Genomic DNA, 16,275 nt, shown 5'->3' on the forward strand with positions numbered 1-16,275 from the left:
TAGAGTTAAAAATTGTAAACATAATTAAAATCCCTGTCAGTCCAGGTCAGCCAGGTGGAAAAGGAGTGTTTTGAGGCTGCATCGAAAGGACTTGTTTCTAGCACTCAGCCAGTTTCTAAAGTTTCTATGATTTTACCAAAATTCTACTTTAGAATTTACACACACACACACACACACACACACACACACACACTCACACACACACACACACACACACACACAGAGAGAGAGAGAGAGAGGGGGGGGGATTTGGTAGAACTCTTCTCTGCTTCCCAAACCCATGCAATCCACCAGTTAGTTTATTTCTGACAGAACATTGTTAAGGATTCTTTGGGATCAAGCATTATGATTGAATAAACAAGTAAACCTCTGATTAAGCAATAAAAACTTAGATTTAACTATGAATATGATAACTACAGTAATATTCTCCCTTTTTTGTAGTTCTTTTGTCCAACAGGTGCCCCAAGTGGATTACCTGAAGTCATTGGTTTTCTGAATGGAGCTTCTATTCAGCAAATTTTTAATATTAGGACATTTGCAGGAACATTTGGCTCTTGTGTTCTAGCTGTGGCATCTGGACTCTTCTGTGGACCAGAAGGTCCTATGATTCATTTGGGGTAAATAATTTATGCTTTTCAAACTACATACTAGTAGAAAAATAAATCGTTGCTGTATTAATTAAACAGATTCTACTGCATGAATCTACATAAAAGGTAGAATATCAGGGACCTAATTTTCTCATTCAGTATGTTGAATAAGAGAAGATACACATACACAAGTGGAGCTCATTCTAATGAAAAACAGTTAGGTTTTACTAATCTAAGTATAGTATAAATTTTCTGACAAACACCAACAGAATGTGGTGTAACCTAATAAACATTTATCATATTTAATGGAGACAAATTCAGAAATAAGTGGGCAAGGAAGGAATAGAATGGAAAAAATCCAAGCGACTGAAGAAAAGTATGTTATGCTGCAACTTTTACTGTAAATGCCACTTCTAAATTATGAATGAATATACCAATCATTAATCTGAAAAATCTAAATAACTCTATAAATTTGTTATATGTATTTTGTTTTTTTAAAATTTTCATGAAAATTAATAAGGAGAGTCATATTTGCAAATGTTTTTTCTAGGGCAAACATAGGTTATGGATTGAGCCACTTCAGACCAAAGATTCTTAGAGTTTATTTTCCTTCCATCATCAGATTTTGGAATACAGTTGACAGGTATGGGAATTTATCAGCTATGTGCTTCTAAGGACACCTCAGTGTAGATAATGGAATATATAAGAACGAAAATATCTGGTGAGTAGTGGACCTAGGAAATGCTGTGGATTTTGTGTACTTAGATTTAGTAATACATTTGACTGCTAAAACCCGAAAAGATTGACCTAATGTTCAAAAGGAACTTGATACACTTGAACATTGGGCTCCAGTCAACAAAATGTTCTTCAATTATGAGAAATAGAAGGTTCTGCACTTAGGCGGGGAAAAAAAAATCACATATAGAAGACATAGGGTCTATCTGACCATGAGAGCTTTTAAACAGTGGAACAGCCCACCTTCTGAAGTTGTAGGTGCTCTATTACTTGTTTTTTTTAAATTGGATATTTGTTTTTTCTGGAATGGTATGAAGATTCTTGAACTAGGCAAGGACTTGGACTAGAAGACCTCCAAAGTTCCTTCCAAGCCTAGACAATGTGTTGTATGACATATTCGTAATAGAATGCATAAGCACTTCATTTGGGGATAAATAAGGATTCATGACATTTAAGTGAAGATACACAGTACAACTGTTCTATCTTCACCACAAAATGTAATGATGGCATCTGGATACGATCTTCTTCTAATTCCATCTTCATTTCTCTTTATTTCTTAACATAAAAAAATCCAGAACTGAAAGTTGGGTTTATTGTCCCCCATCTTTGGAGGTTGGTTGCAGTGGATGTAATAATTATAAATCTGAAATGATGTGCTATGAACATTTGGGACCCATCTTTCTTCAATATCTTCACATTTCCACTGCAGAAAAGAGCAGTGAGCTGTTTATGCAATACATGAACAACATCATTTTGATTGGATCTAGCGGCATCTGCTGCGGGAGGGGACTGGCAAAGAAATTAAGATAATGGTCACAACTCTCCAATCATAGCACTACACCTATGACTGTTGAACACAAAAAAGGATCAGGACTTTAGTTGTCTGGTCATGACCACCATCTTAAGTTTTTGTTACCATATGTTTAGATCTACAGTAGTACAAGTAAGCATACATTGGAAGAGTACAGATCTTCAGCCTGAACTTCCCCAAATCTGTACCCTCAATTTACAACCAGAATAGTCTCTGAGGCACCAGTCTGGAGAAGGATTATATAATATATCTGAAAACAACACATCTACTTAGGGTGGTTTTTTTTAATTGGAAAAAGGAAATTAGAGAGATTAGAGACATCAATTCACGTTACCCTATTGAGCACAGTATTTCTGGAGTAAAGACAGCACAAACAAACATGCTAAAATTGCCAAACCAAATGCATAAAAGAATATCAGAACATAACATAACTCTCCAGAGTTGATTTTTGTTTATCTTCTGTCATGAACTGACATAGTAGCTGGCTTATTCCACAGGTTGAGGTGAAAATTTTCTATTCATACAGGATTTTACATGGATATAGCTTGCATAAAATGCTAAGTTTTTATGAAGTAACAAAGTTTCAAAATATTTGGATGTGATAAATCAGCAGTTCTTGCAATATGAATATGAGTTCAAATCTTATCTTTTATTTGTAAAATGATGGCATTTGCAAATCCATGGTGTACCCAGAATGTTTTATTTTAAACAAAATGCTAGTGTTATTGTTCATGTCAAGCTCAGATTTTGGAAAGGGTTGAAGGATCAAATTCTATTGCTTTAAAACAGTGGATTATGAAATATGTAAATAAAATCCAAACCTTTGACCATACTGTTTGTTGTATCTCCAAACAAAAAGCTATTACAAGTTATCTATGGCTCAAGGACAACTTGACAGCCGAAATAAACAAAATACATTTTGTCTTTTAACTTGCTTCAGCAATTTGTGAAAGAAATATGGGATGTGTTTCTTAAGCTGTTACTTATGGAAAACATTTGGCCCATGACCAATAATGCAGACTTCAGAAATATCTTTGTACGTTCACTTAAAACAATTGAAACTTAATTCTACCTGATCTGCATTACAGCCAACACACTGGGTTCTGAACCTTTATCCACAAAAGGCCTTGATCTGATTCAATTTGACAAACCAATTCTGAACAAAATTGTTTTTGTGTTAGCTGTAAAAGTTCAGGTAAAGGAGTCCCTGTGGATTTTACTTCACTCGTCGTTGCTAACTATAGGGTGGCGGTGCTCTGTTCCAAGGCCATTGAGTCAGCACTGTCTGAAGACATTTTTGCGGTCATGTGGCCAGCATGATGTAATGGAGTGCTGTTATCTTCCCACTGAAGTGGTACCTATTTATCTACTTGCATTTGCATGCTTTCAGACTGGCAGGAGCTGCACCAAGAATGGGAACTTACCCTGTTGCATAGCACTTGGGTCTCAAACCTGGGTTGCCGGCCTTCCAGCTGACAAGCCCAGCATTTTAACCATTGAGCTACCACACCACCCCATGTTAGCTGTAACCTTCTTAAATATTGCAACTCAACCTAACTATAATACGTACCTACGTAAAGTAGATGGTTTGGAGTTAACATTTTTCTTTTCTTATCTCACAACTCCATGGTTAATGTTTGGAGGCAGATTTAGTTTTATAAGTAGAAGGTGAAATGCACAATTGTCTTATCATTTTATATAATCCTATAGAATAAATTTTAAAAAACTTTTTTTCCTTTCTCAACTCTGTTACAGAAGGAATTTTGTTACAGCTGGTGCAGGAGCAGCACTTGCCTCTGTATTCCATGCTCCTGTGGGTGGACTTTTATTTACACTAGAGGAGGTAGCCTCTTTCTGGGATATCAAATTGGCCTGGCAAACATTCTTCTGCTGCTTGATGGCTGCTTTCACCTCAGATTTACTATCCTCTTCTCTCTATGGGTTCGTATACAGGGGTCAATTTGGATTTTTCAAAGCAGAGAAGAGGATTTTATTTTGGGTATGTATTGATACCAAATCAAATAATGTTAACTATATTTCTGAGGGGCAGTTAAAAACAAACTTTTTTATTGATAACATCCTCCTTTATCTGGGATAGTTTATGACTATAGTTAAAACATTATAAAAATAAAATTGCCAACCAGGTAGCAAATAATTGCAAATTCACATCCCAGGTTGTAGGGAAGTTAAGTTTATTTATTTATTTTATTTATTTAGTTATATTTATATACCGCCCTATTCCCTGAGGACTCAGGGCGGTTTACAGGGAATTAAAAATCCAAAATACAAAAATTAAAAACCCAATTAAAAAATATTAAATTAACCCTGTAGTCAGTTAAAAAACCCCAAATTAAAATTTCCTCCTCAGTCTGGGCCCGAGAGCTCGAAGAGCCAGGTCTTCAGGCCCCGGCGGAATGATCGGAGGTCGGGGGCAGTCCTCAGCTCCACCGGCAGCTGGTTCCAGAGGGCAGGCGCTCCCACCGAGAAGGCCCTATCCCTGGGTGTCACCCGCCGGCAATCTCTCACCGGCGGAACCCTGAGTAGACCCTCCCTGTGGGAGCGCACTGGGCGAAGGGCGTTTGATGCCGGCAGCAGGTGTTCCCTCAAATAACCCGGACCCAGGCCATGTAGGGCTTTATAGGTGATAACCAGCACCTTGAATTTCACCTGGAGGGCAACCGGAAGCCAATGCAGCTCGCGGAGTAGAGGTGTTACATGGGAGTATCGGGAAACCCCCATTACAACTCGCGCGGCCGCATTCTGCACCAGTTGAAGCCTCCGAGTGGTCTTCAAGGGCAGCCCCATGTAGAGAGCGTTACAGTAGTCCAAACGGGAGGTCACAAGCGCATGAGTGACTGTGCGTAGGGCGTCTCGGTCCAAATAGGGACGCAACTGGCGCACCAGGCGAACCTGTGCAAAAGCCCCCCTGGTCACGGCTCCTATATGATCTTCAAAATTGAGCCGTGAATCCAGGAGGACGCCCAAGTTGCGAGCCCTATCAACGGGGGGCAACACCTCACCCCCCATCGTTAGAGGTGGAATAACATGGTTAACCCGAGACGCCGATATGCACAGCCACTCAGTCTTGGCGGGATTGAGACGAAGCCTGTTTCTCCCCATCCAGACCTGAACCGCCTCCAGGCACCGGGACATCACGGAGAGGGCATCACTGGGTTGGTTCGGGGTGGAAAGAAAAAGTTGGGTATCATCAGCGTACTGGTGATACCCCACCCCAAAACCACGAATGATCTCGCCCAGCGGCTCCATGTAGATGTTGAACAGGAGAGGCGAGAGAACCGACCCCTGAGGAACTCCACAAATGAGAGACCTCGGGGCGGATCTCTGCCCTCCTGTCAACACCGACTGCGAGCGGCCCTGGAGGTAGGAGGAGAACCACCGTAGAACGGTGCCTCCCACTCCCAACCCCCTGAGACGCCGCAGCAGGATACCATGGTCGATGGTATCGAAAGCCGCTGAGAGATCTAATAGGACCAGGACAGAGGAGCAACCCCTGTCCCTAGCCCTCCAGAGATCATTCACCAGCGCGACCAATGCCGTCTCCGTGCTGTGTCCGGGCCTGAAACCCGATTGGTACGGGTCCAGATAATCAGTTTCCTCCAGGAACAGAGGGAGCTGATGCGCCACCACACTCTCAACAACCTTCGCCAGAAAGCGAAGGTTGGAGACTGGACGATAGTTGTTTAAAACAGCCGGGTCCAAAGCAGGCTTCTTGAGGAGGGGTCTCACCACCGCCTCCTTCAGGGCAGCAGGGAAGACACCCTCCTTCAAAGAAGCAGTTATTACTGCATGGAACCAGCCTCGTGTTCCCTCCCGAGCCGCATAAGCTAGCCAGGAGGGGCACGGATCCAACAAACAGGTGGTGGAGCTCAGTCTCCCCATGATCCTGTCCACATCATCAGGGGAAACAGGGTCGAACTCAGTCCAGATAACATGCTCAAGACCGCCTGATTCCTCCACATCAGACTCTGCCCAGTCAGAGTCCAGGCCGGTCCGGATCAGAGCGATTTTGTCCGCCAGATGATGACTAAACTCCTCGGCTCGTCCCTGCAAGGGATCCTCTCTCACCTCCTGGTTAAGGAGGGAGCGAGTCACCCTAAACAGGGCAGCCGGGCGATTATCTGCGGATGCGACAAGGGCGGCAAAGTAGTTAGACTTCGCCGTTCTTATCGCCACAAGATAAGACCTTATAAAGGTTCTTAACTGCAATCGGTCGGATTCGGATCGGCTGGATCTCCAACCACTCTCTAGACCTCGTCCCCGACGCTTCATCTCCCGGAGCTCCACAGAGAACCATGGGGCCCAACGGGATCTGCGCCGAATCAGAGGTCGCATGGGTACAACGCAGTCGAGTGCCCTGGTGGCAGCCGTTTCCCAGGCCTCCACCAGAGCATCGACTGGGCTGTGGGTAAGGGTGATAGGTATCGGCCCAAGCGCCCTCTGGAACCGGTCCGGGTCCATTAGGCGCCTGGGGCGGAACCACCTGGTCGGTTCCGCCGCCCAGCGGCGGGGGATGGCATGACGGAAAACCAGCCTCAGGAGGTAATGATCTGACCATGACAGAGGGGTGATGGATGGAGAACCCCCTCCCAGATCATCCAACCACTGTCCAGACAGGAACACCAGGTCGAGAGTATGATCCCCCTCGTGAGTAGGGCCCTCAATAACCTGGGTCAGGCCCATGGCCGTCATGGAAGCCATGAACTCCCGAGCTAACTCCGACGACCCCCCCAGTGATGGCAGGTTGAAGTCACCCAGGACTATAAGCCTGGGGAACTCCACCGCCAACCCCGAGAGGGTGTCGAGCAGCCCAGGCAGGGCTGTTGCCACACAGCTGGGCGCCAGGTATGTGAGCAACAAGCCCAACTGAACCCGAGGACCACATCTCAAGAGGAGGGATTCACTCCCGGCCATCTGGACAATGGTGGCCTCCCGGGGACACAAAGTCTCCCGAATAACCACTGCCACCCCACCACCCCTGCCCTGAGCCCGTGGCTGGTGCAGCACCCGGAAACCTGGCGGGCATAACTCGGTGAGAGGCACCCCTCCCTCCGAACCCAACCAAGTTTCCGTGATGCACGCTAGATCCGCACATTCCTCCTCGATCAGATCATGGATGAGGGGAGCTTTGTTAACTATGGATCTAGCGTTAAAATAGACCAACCTGAGCTCAGGGGCCTGATCACCCTCATCCCCGGGTAAGAGGGTGCTAACCGGAGGGTCGGAGCGCGCCACCGCTCGGAGATAGCGGGGGCGTGATCCCAGATGTTGATATGGCCCTCTGCGCAAACACCTGCTGCCATTCCCTATCGCCGTGGGGATTTGAAGCCCCACCCCCACGTTCCCAGAACCAGCAGCCACCTCCCCAGACCCCGTCCCGTCAGGACCTCTAACAGGACCAGACTGAGTGCCGGTTAAAGATTCCCTCCCTACCCCCCCTCCCTCCCCCTCCCTAACTTATTAAAATAACCGGCTAAAAATTTTATCAGGGGCCTCTTCGCATGTCTTAACTCGAGGCCCCTATCTAAGCCCAGCCACCTCTCGGAATCCCAAAGCTTGGGATCGTCATTAAGGGGAGTATGGAAACAGGCGACAGGTCGCGCCCATGAGGCAGGAACTGCCCTAAGGGCATACAAGTCCGCTCCGGAATAATGATAAATCATACTGCGCTAGGATAGTCTTTTAGGGCAGATGTTAATGTCCAAGGATCATTCAGTGATGGTATATAGATGGTAAACAGATGGTAAACAAGTCCAGTAGGCATATCTCCTAATCTGCAATGCCATCTCAGCTCTCACCTGAGATGGAAATCCAGGAGCAGAGAGAGAAAGGGGAATCCTGAGCCAGGGCCACCCCAACTGGTCTCTCACACCAGTGAGGTGGCCACTGACCAGTCCAAAACCGTCCTCCCACCACGGTCCGGTCCCGGCCACACTGGACTATCAATAGGAGGGATCTAACTCCCATCAGGCATGGAGCTAGCCAAATGCCTGCCTGTCAACAGGAAAAGTAAGAACAGGCAGGCCAGGCCTCTGTCGATCCTCGCATCTCCAGCCAGCACCACCAGTCCGGGAGGGGGAAGAACAAAAACATTCTCTCCCAACGCTCGTCCGCCAGTCCAGGCAATCTTCCAACAGCGGGGAGAGGCAATCCCAGCCGATGTAGTAAGTCCGGGAATTTGCCAACATGTCCGCCGAGGCCGATGACCAGGCCCACCGTCTGCAGCCACCATCCGGGAGGAGAAAAAGGCTCCGCGCCGCCAAAACGGCGCCAGCCTGCTGATGGTCGTAAAAAGATCTCTGACCGGTGGGATCGTCGCCGCTGCCCCTCCGACAAGCAGAGGGTGTTCACGGCGAGCAAGCAGAAGAGGGAAGGCAGGGCAAGGCGTCCCGGACTTCTCGGCGTCATAGCAAAGAACAGCAGGTCGGCAGGCAGGCAGGTTCTCAAACGCCGCTAGTGCAAATCAGCAGGCCGCTAGTTGGGGGGGGGGCTCAGCACCACAAAAGCAGCGCCCAGCAGCTGTTTTAAAACCCCCCCTGATCCCCAGAGACGCCTCGACAAGCCGGCAGAAGAAGGAAGCGAGGCAAGGCATCCCGAACTTCACATCGCTGTCGCAGTGCTCAGCGCCATAGCGAGGCTCGACAGATCAGCAGGCAGGCAGTTCTCGAAAGCCGCCGGTTCAGATCGGCCAGCTGACAGTTCAGAGGGGGGGGGGGGCTCAGCGCCACGAGGAGCAGCGCCCAGCAGCTGTTCCAAAATCCTCCCAATCCACAAAGTCGCCTCGACAGGCCGGCAGAAGAAGAAATCAGGCAAGGCGTCCCTGGCTTCACGGCGCTGTAGCAGCGTTCGGGGCCATAATGGAGCTCGGCAGGCGGCAGTTCTCCAGCGCCGCTAGTTGGGGGGGGGGCTAAGCGCCGCAAAGAATAGCGCCCAGCAGCTGTTTATTAAATCCCCCACCCCCAGCGTCGCCTAAACATACCGTGGGCCTCCCTAAGTTGATTCCTTGGAGCCCTCGAAGAGCGCCCGAAGCTTAGGCTGCGGCCGTCGCCATCTTGGGCAAAAAAAAAAAAAAAAAAAAGTTAGGCTCTGAATAAGAGCTTGCATGCCCTTCTGAAAGCTACTGAGTTGAGATATGCTTTGCTGAATTTACTTTGGGAACTATCATCAATACGCATGTCCTGGAATTAACTTGACTAGCTGACCATTTTGATTGGGATCTCTGGATTATTTAATCCCTTTCAGTATGCATTCAGGCCTAGGATGGAAATGGCATTGGTCACATTTTTAGATAATGTCAGGTGAGAGTGGGATGAAAATTGTGCATTTATCCTTGCTTTGCTTAGCAGCCTTCACTACCACTGATCATGGTATCTTTCTGGATCAGCTCGGGAGATCGAGGGTATTATTGTGCTGAGTTCTCCTTTTTTCTCCAGGACTGATATCAGTTGGTGTGACTGGGAGAGGGAGAGATCCCTAGTATGTGAGGTGCTGCAGGGTTCTGTGCTTTTTCTGCTCCTGTTCAACATTTACATGACACCACTGGGTGAGCTCATCCATTGCCATGGATTGAAGTATCATTAGTACACTGTGATACCTAATTATACATCTCTGTCTTAGCAAGCTGAGTGATGCTGAGTGATATCCTATCCCAGTGCCTGGAAGCTGTGAGGGTTTGGACAGGGAACAACAGGCTTCAACTGAATTCTGGCAAGAATGACTGGTTCTGGGCTTTGGAGCCTGCCATTTTTGGAACTATGACTTCTTTGGTGCTGGATGAGATCACACTGCCACAAACAGAGGTGGTGCAAACTTGGGGTGTGTGTGTGTGTGTCTTCTACACTTGCAACTCCTACTTAAAGAGCAACTGGCAGTCACGGGATAGTTTTGTGCTGTGTGCATATTGCATCCATTCCTAAATCAAGAAGCTCTGCTTGTGGTTATTCATATTCTAGTTATCTTCTTGGTTAACTATTGTAATGTGTTTAACAAATGGGGTTGCCTTTGAAGTGTATCCAGAAGCTTCAGCTGTGCAGAATGTGGCAGTGCGGGTAGTTATTTGTGCCCTTAGAACAGAATACTTTACATTTCTGCTTTGTGATCTGCATTGATTACTAGTTTGCTTCCAGGTCCAGTTCAAGGTGGACCTTTTTACCTTTAAAGTCCTTCAGACCATGTGGCTGAGTTATTTGATATAGTATCTGTTCCCAAGTAGATCTGCTTATCCCATCATATCTGGTAGAAGAGGTTTGTTGTGGGTCTCATCTGCCAAGGAGCTACACCTGGCAGAATCCAGGAGATGATTTTTTTCTGTCATGGTGCCCAACTTATGGAACATTATCCCCTTTGAAATGAAGTTGGCTACATCCCTGTTAATTTTCCATAAGTTCCTCAAAATTTGGTTATGTCATCAGGTCTGGGAGTCTAAAGGGAATGGTAAGATGTTAAGGTGGCTCTACTGTTAATTAATACCTGTTGCTCTCTCCTTGCCTTTAATTATAACTTTAATATTTTTAATTGTTTTTATATCACTGTTTTATAGGAGTTTCTTTTATTGTACACCACCCAGTCATGTTTTATGAGATGGCAGCCATATACAAATGAGGAAAGAAAGAAAGAAAGAATGAATGAATGAATGAATGAATGAATGAATGAATGAATTGGAAATACTGTGTGGACTACCATGTAGCAATCTAATGAAGAATTTATGTGTGCATATTGAATTGTGGCAGGGTAGCCAACTCAACCATTGGAGAATAGGGTATGGATGATACCTGCCTCCCCATTTTCTGTTGGGCAATTATAGAGTGCTTTTAAGTGAAGCTTTATTTTTAATAAGTGCTCTTAAGCACATGACAAATTATTAATTCCTAATAGAAAAGCAGCAGTTAAATTTATTTACTTCCTTCGCGTGCTTTCTCCATTCACCAAAAGAAGAAAACAAAAGAAAAAAATGAAGGCTACTGCTAAGCTTGTAAGCCGCCCTGAGTCTTCGGAGAAGGGCGGGATATAAATGGAATTAAAATAAAAAATAAAATAAAATAAAAACCTGCCAGAATGTTTATTGCCTTTCTTTAAACTAAGAAAGCTTTATAACTTCTCTTCTAGCCATCTCAGAAATCTCACTAAAGAAAATTTTGCAACAATTTATGCTTGGAAAAGAATCATCCATTTAGCCAGCCAATGAAGAACTAATTGAATAGAAGCCAATGAGGTGGAGATCTTTGATTTTCATGCCAGAGAAAGGCATTTTGTAAACAAGTGACAGATGGTAGGAATATGCAAAACTGGGAAATGAGCAGCTACTGAAAAGATAGAATGAAGCAGCCCAGAATTTAAACCACAAAGCTAGAAAGGAAAGTTCCGGCGTACTTTAAATTGGTGGCCCCTAATCTTTGTAGCTTGGTCGCTTGGCTGGAAGGGGAGAATGGGAATGGGGCTGCATGAATAACAGGCTGGTGCATGCACGCACACAGCTCGTGTGTGAGTGGTGGATTGATATGCACATGTGCAGCTCAACTTTCACAAATGGTGGGCTGGTGCACACCTGCATGAATACCCTCTGGCCCGCTGCTTGCACAAGTTGAGCTGTGTGTGCTCTAACCAGCCACTTGCATGGTCCAATTATGAATAGGCCACTGTTTGGTAGTTGACCAGGGCCTGGGGATTGGGGACCCTGCTTTAAATGGAAAATTCTTTCTATTTATGGCTTTCTATTTCTCCACAATAAATCTATCTATCTAAACTTCTTGGGGATGCGGAGAGACTGTCATACCTATATAAAGCCCTGAAACAGCGTGTATGAGTTTATCCAATAGATTATTTCAGTCAGTTCTAATATTATCAATTATACAATCCCATAATAAGAATTTGTATTTTAATCTTCAAGATAAGAAGGACCATTGGAAACAGTGAAAGTTTGGTGATGACCTATAAACTATTATAAGAACAAACTATTTTTATGTACCTAACTTCATTTTATGTGTAGAATGGTTTTCATCATGTACCTTTTATCCTGGAGGCTGCTATATATCAAATAATTGGCAAAAATTATTTTATTTTGTTTCCTTTCTATTTAGGTAAAGAACTTACTGGATATGAGTGTGTTGGCCTTCCTTCCAGCCATCTTTCTTGGAATACTTGGGGGTCTTTTAGGAGCTTTTTTTGTTTTCCTGAACATAAGGATTAATAAAATACGTCTGTGGTTCTTCAGCACAATTCAAAAACCATCCCTCAGAAAATCAATCAAGCTTCTTGAATGTATCCTGATCCTTGTAAGTATTGAATGTTATTTTGTTGAGAATTCCAAAGACATATTTATACCAGATTCAGAATTTATTTATTTATTTATTTGTTTTTATAAACCGCCCTTCTCCCGAGGGACTCGGGGCGGTGTACAGAGTAAGGTAGGCAAACATAATGAAACAGTACTGAAAAAAACAATAATCAAAACAAACTGGGACCCCAATTAGGGCTATCAGGCCAGGCCGGACTGCTGGAATAGGTAAGTCTTTAAGTCGCGCCGGAAGGTGCGGAGGTCGGGGGCCATCCGGATTTCAGTTGGTAAGCAGTTCCAGAGGGCTGGCGCACCCACTGAGAATGCCCTCCCCCTGGGGGCCACCAGCCGACATTCCTTGAGCGGTGGCACCCTGAGGAGGCCCTCTCTGTGGGAGCGCACAGGGCGGTGGGGTGTTGACATTGGCAGAAGGTGCTCCCGTAGGTAGTCCGGACCCATGCCATGTAGGGCTTTGTATGTCATTGTTAGCACCTTGAATTTCACTCGGAAGGCAACTGGAAGCCAGTGCAGCGCACGGAGGAGAGGTGTGATATGGGAGTATCGGGAGGCTCCCAAAAGTGTCCGTGCCGCTGCACTTTGCACCAGTTGAAGCTTCCGAGTGGATCTCAAGGGCAGCCCCATGTAGAGAGCGTTACAGTAGTCTAGGCGAGAGGTCACAAGGGCATGGGTGACTGTACGTAAGGCATCCAGGTCTAGATAAGGCCGTAGTTGGCGCACCAGTCGAACCCGAGAGAAGGCCCCCTTGGTCACAGCTCCTATGTGATCTTCCAGGGAGAGCTGTGAGTCTAGGAGGACACCCAGGTTGCGGGCCCTATCAACAGGGGGTAGTAACTCATCCCCGATGTTAAGGGATGGGATGCTCTGAGTAACCTGGCTTGCCGGTACGTACAGCCATTCAGTCTTGTCCGGGTTCAGTTGAAGCCTGTTCCTCCCCATCCATTCCCGGACCGCTTTCAGGCAGCGGGACATCACGTCGAGGGCATCACTGATGCTTTTTGGAGTTGAGATGAAAAGCTGGGTGTCATCAGCATACTGATGGTACCCTACTCCAAAGCTACGAATGATCTCACCCAGCGGTTTCATGTAGATGTTGAACAGGAGAGGCGAGAGGACCGACCCCTGAGGGACTCCGCAAACAAGAGGCCTCGGGGTCGACCTCTGTCCCCCTGCCAGCACCGACTGCGAGTGACCCTGGAGAAAGGAGGAGAACCAACGCAGAACCGTGCCTCCCACTCCCAGTCCCCTGAGGCGTCGCAGCAAGATACCATGGTCGATGGTATCGAAAGCCGCCGAAAGGTCTAATAAGACTAGGACAGAGGAATGGCCCCTGTCCCGGGCTCTCCAGAGATCATTCATCAGAGCGACCAATGCCGTCTCCGTGCTGTAGCCCGGCCTGAAGCCCGATTGGCATGGGTCTAGATAAACCGCTTCATCCAGGACCTGAGGAAGTTGGTGCGCCACCACGCTCTCAACAACCTTCGCAAGGAAGCGAAGATTGGAGACTGGACGAAAGTTATGCAATGAGGATGGGTCCAAGGTGGGCTTCTTGAGGAGGGGTCTCACCACCGCCTCCTTCAAGGCGGTGGGGAAGTGACCCTCACTCAGAGAAGCAGAGATGACCGCCAGAAACCAGCCTCATGTCCCCTCTCGAGCCGCATAAGCCAGCCAGGAAGGGCACGGGTCCAGTAAGCATGTGGAGGAGCTCAGCCTCCTCATAATACTGTCCACTTCCTTAGGAGTCACAGGATCAAATTCCTCCCAGATGACGTCGACAAGACTGTCCATGTCTTGTTCTTCCAACTCAGCCCAGTTGGAGTCCAGGCCGGTTCGAATCCGAGCAATTTTATCCAGCAGATATTGACCGAATTCCTCGGCTCGACCCTGCAAGGGTTCCTCCCTCACCTCTTGGTTCAGTAGGGAGCGAGTCACCCTGAACAAGGCAGCCGGGCGATTATCTGCGGACGCGATGAGGGTGGAAAAGTAGTTGGATTTTGCCACCCTTATCGCAGCGAGATAAGACCTGGTGAGGATTCTTAATCGCAATTGGTCGGATTCGGATCGACTGGATCTCCAACGGCTCTCTAGGCCCGTCTCCGACGCTTCATCTCCCGGAGCTCCGCGGTGAACCATGGGGCTCGCTGGGATCTGCGCCGGGTCAGAGGCCGCAGGGGTACAACTCGGTCCAGAGCTTCCGTGGCTGCCTTTTCCCAGGCTTCCACTAAGGCATCCGCCGAGCTGTGAGCAGGGAGTGCATGTGCGTCCCCAAGCGCTGCCTGGAACCTATCAGGGTCCATTAGGCGCCTAGGGCGGTACCATCTGGTTGGCACCGTGCACCCACGGCGGGGGGTGGCAAAGGGGAAGTCTAGCCGTAGGAGGTGATGATCGGTCCATGACAGGGGCGTAACAGTCGTGGCACCCCCACCGATATCATCACGCCACCGTCCAGACAAGAACACCAAGTCTGGGGTGTGGCCTCCCTCATGAGTCGGTCCAGAAATTATTTGCGACAGGTCCATGGCCGCCATGGAAGCCATGAACTCCCGAGCCAGTTCGGACGATCCTCCCAGGGACGGTAGGTTAAAGTCGTCCAAGACCATGAGTTTTGGGAATTCAACCACCAATCCTGAGAGGACATCGAGTAGCTCAGGCAGGGCTGCCACTGCACGATTAGGTGGTATGTACGCCAGCAGCAGGCCCAACTGCGCCCCTGGGCCATATCTCAGAAGGAGAGACTCACACCCGACCATCTGAGGGACGGTGGACTCTCGCGGGCTAAGGGATTCCCTGATGATAACTGCCACTCCCCCGCCCCTCCCATGGGTCCGAGGCTGGTGCAGCACCTGGAAACCTGGCGGGCAGAGGTCAACCAGAGGGACACCACCCTCTGGGCCCAGCCAGGTTTCCGTGATGCAAGCCAGGTCCGCGTGCTCGCTCTCCACTAGGTCACGAACGAGGTGAGCCTTGTTAGCTACGGACCTGGCATTCAGGTAGACCAGCCTTAGCATAGGAGGCTGCACACCTTCGCTCCCGGGTCCTCCGGGGAAGTACAGAGGGTCGGAGCGTCTCACCGCTTGCACAGAGCGGAGATGACACTCCCGGTGACGATACGGCCCTCTGTTTGTGCACCTTCTGCCATAATGGTAAGAATGGTAAGTCATAGATATTTAGTAATTTATTAATGTAGGCTTTCACTGTTGGGCAGCTTTGGACTTCCAGGTTTAGTGACCATGGTCGAAACAACAGATTTCTTAACGTTTTGCCAGCAGCTGTGGTCTGCTATTCAGAAAATTTCTTCTGAAGATGCCAATCATAGTTGCTGCAAAACATTAGGAAAACTGTTTTCTAGACCATAATCACTAAGCCCTGAAGCCTAACATTAAATTGTTGGCCTATCTTCTTCCAATATTTTGCCCTCTTTCTGAATTTTCTCAAAAGCTTGGTAACTATCAGTTGCATTTGGATTGAAAACTGCAACCTTTGAACAGTAGTTCCTTAACAGAAAATACCATTAATACATCGATTCATAATCAATGTATTTTAACATATTTTACTTTACTATATGTATACAAATTAAAAGTAGTTTGGAGTAAAAAGACACAAAGATACCAGTTTGGTCTAGTGGTTAAAACACTAGGCTAGAAACCAAAAGACTATGAGTTAATAGTCCTGCCAGCTGGGTGACTTTGGACAGTCACTGTTTTGCACCCCAACCCACCTCACAGAGTTGTTGTGAGGAAATTAGGAGGAGGAAGGAGTATCAGGTAGATTTGCCACCTTGAGTTATGTATAAAAACAACAAAGGTGGGATATAACAGATGCCAATATAATAG

At 47.1% G+C, this 16,275-nt stretch overlaps 1 protein-coding gene across 1 annotated transcript in view; it reads left to right on the forward strand.

Annotated features, from left to right (window-relative positions):
- The window catches only part of LOC310638357 (chloride channel protein C-like), a 78,282-nt gene that overhangs the window by 13,079 nt on the left and 48,928 nt on the right, over positions 1-16,275 (forward strand). Inside the window, exons 4-7 of the mRNA XM_083359372.1 lie at positions 442-617; positions 1,138-1,230; positions 3,889-4,132; positions 12,228-12,422. Coding sequence (XP_083215498.1) covers positions 442-617; positions 1,138-1,230; positions 3,889-4,132; positions 12,228-12,422 — 708 coding nt within the window. The remainder of the gene's footprint in view (positions 1-441; positions 618-1,137; positions 1,231-3,888; positions 4,133-12,227; positions 12,423-16,275) is intronic.

This window comes from Vipera ursinii, assembly GCF_947247035.1.
Source record: "Vipera ursinii genome assembly, chromosome: 3".
In the NCBI taxonomy this organism is placed as follows: domain Eukaryota; kingdom Metazoa; phylum Chordata; class Lepidosauria; order Squamata; family Viperidae; genus Vipera; species Vipera ursinii.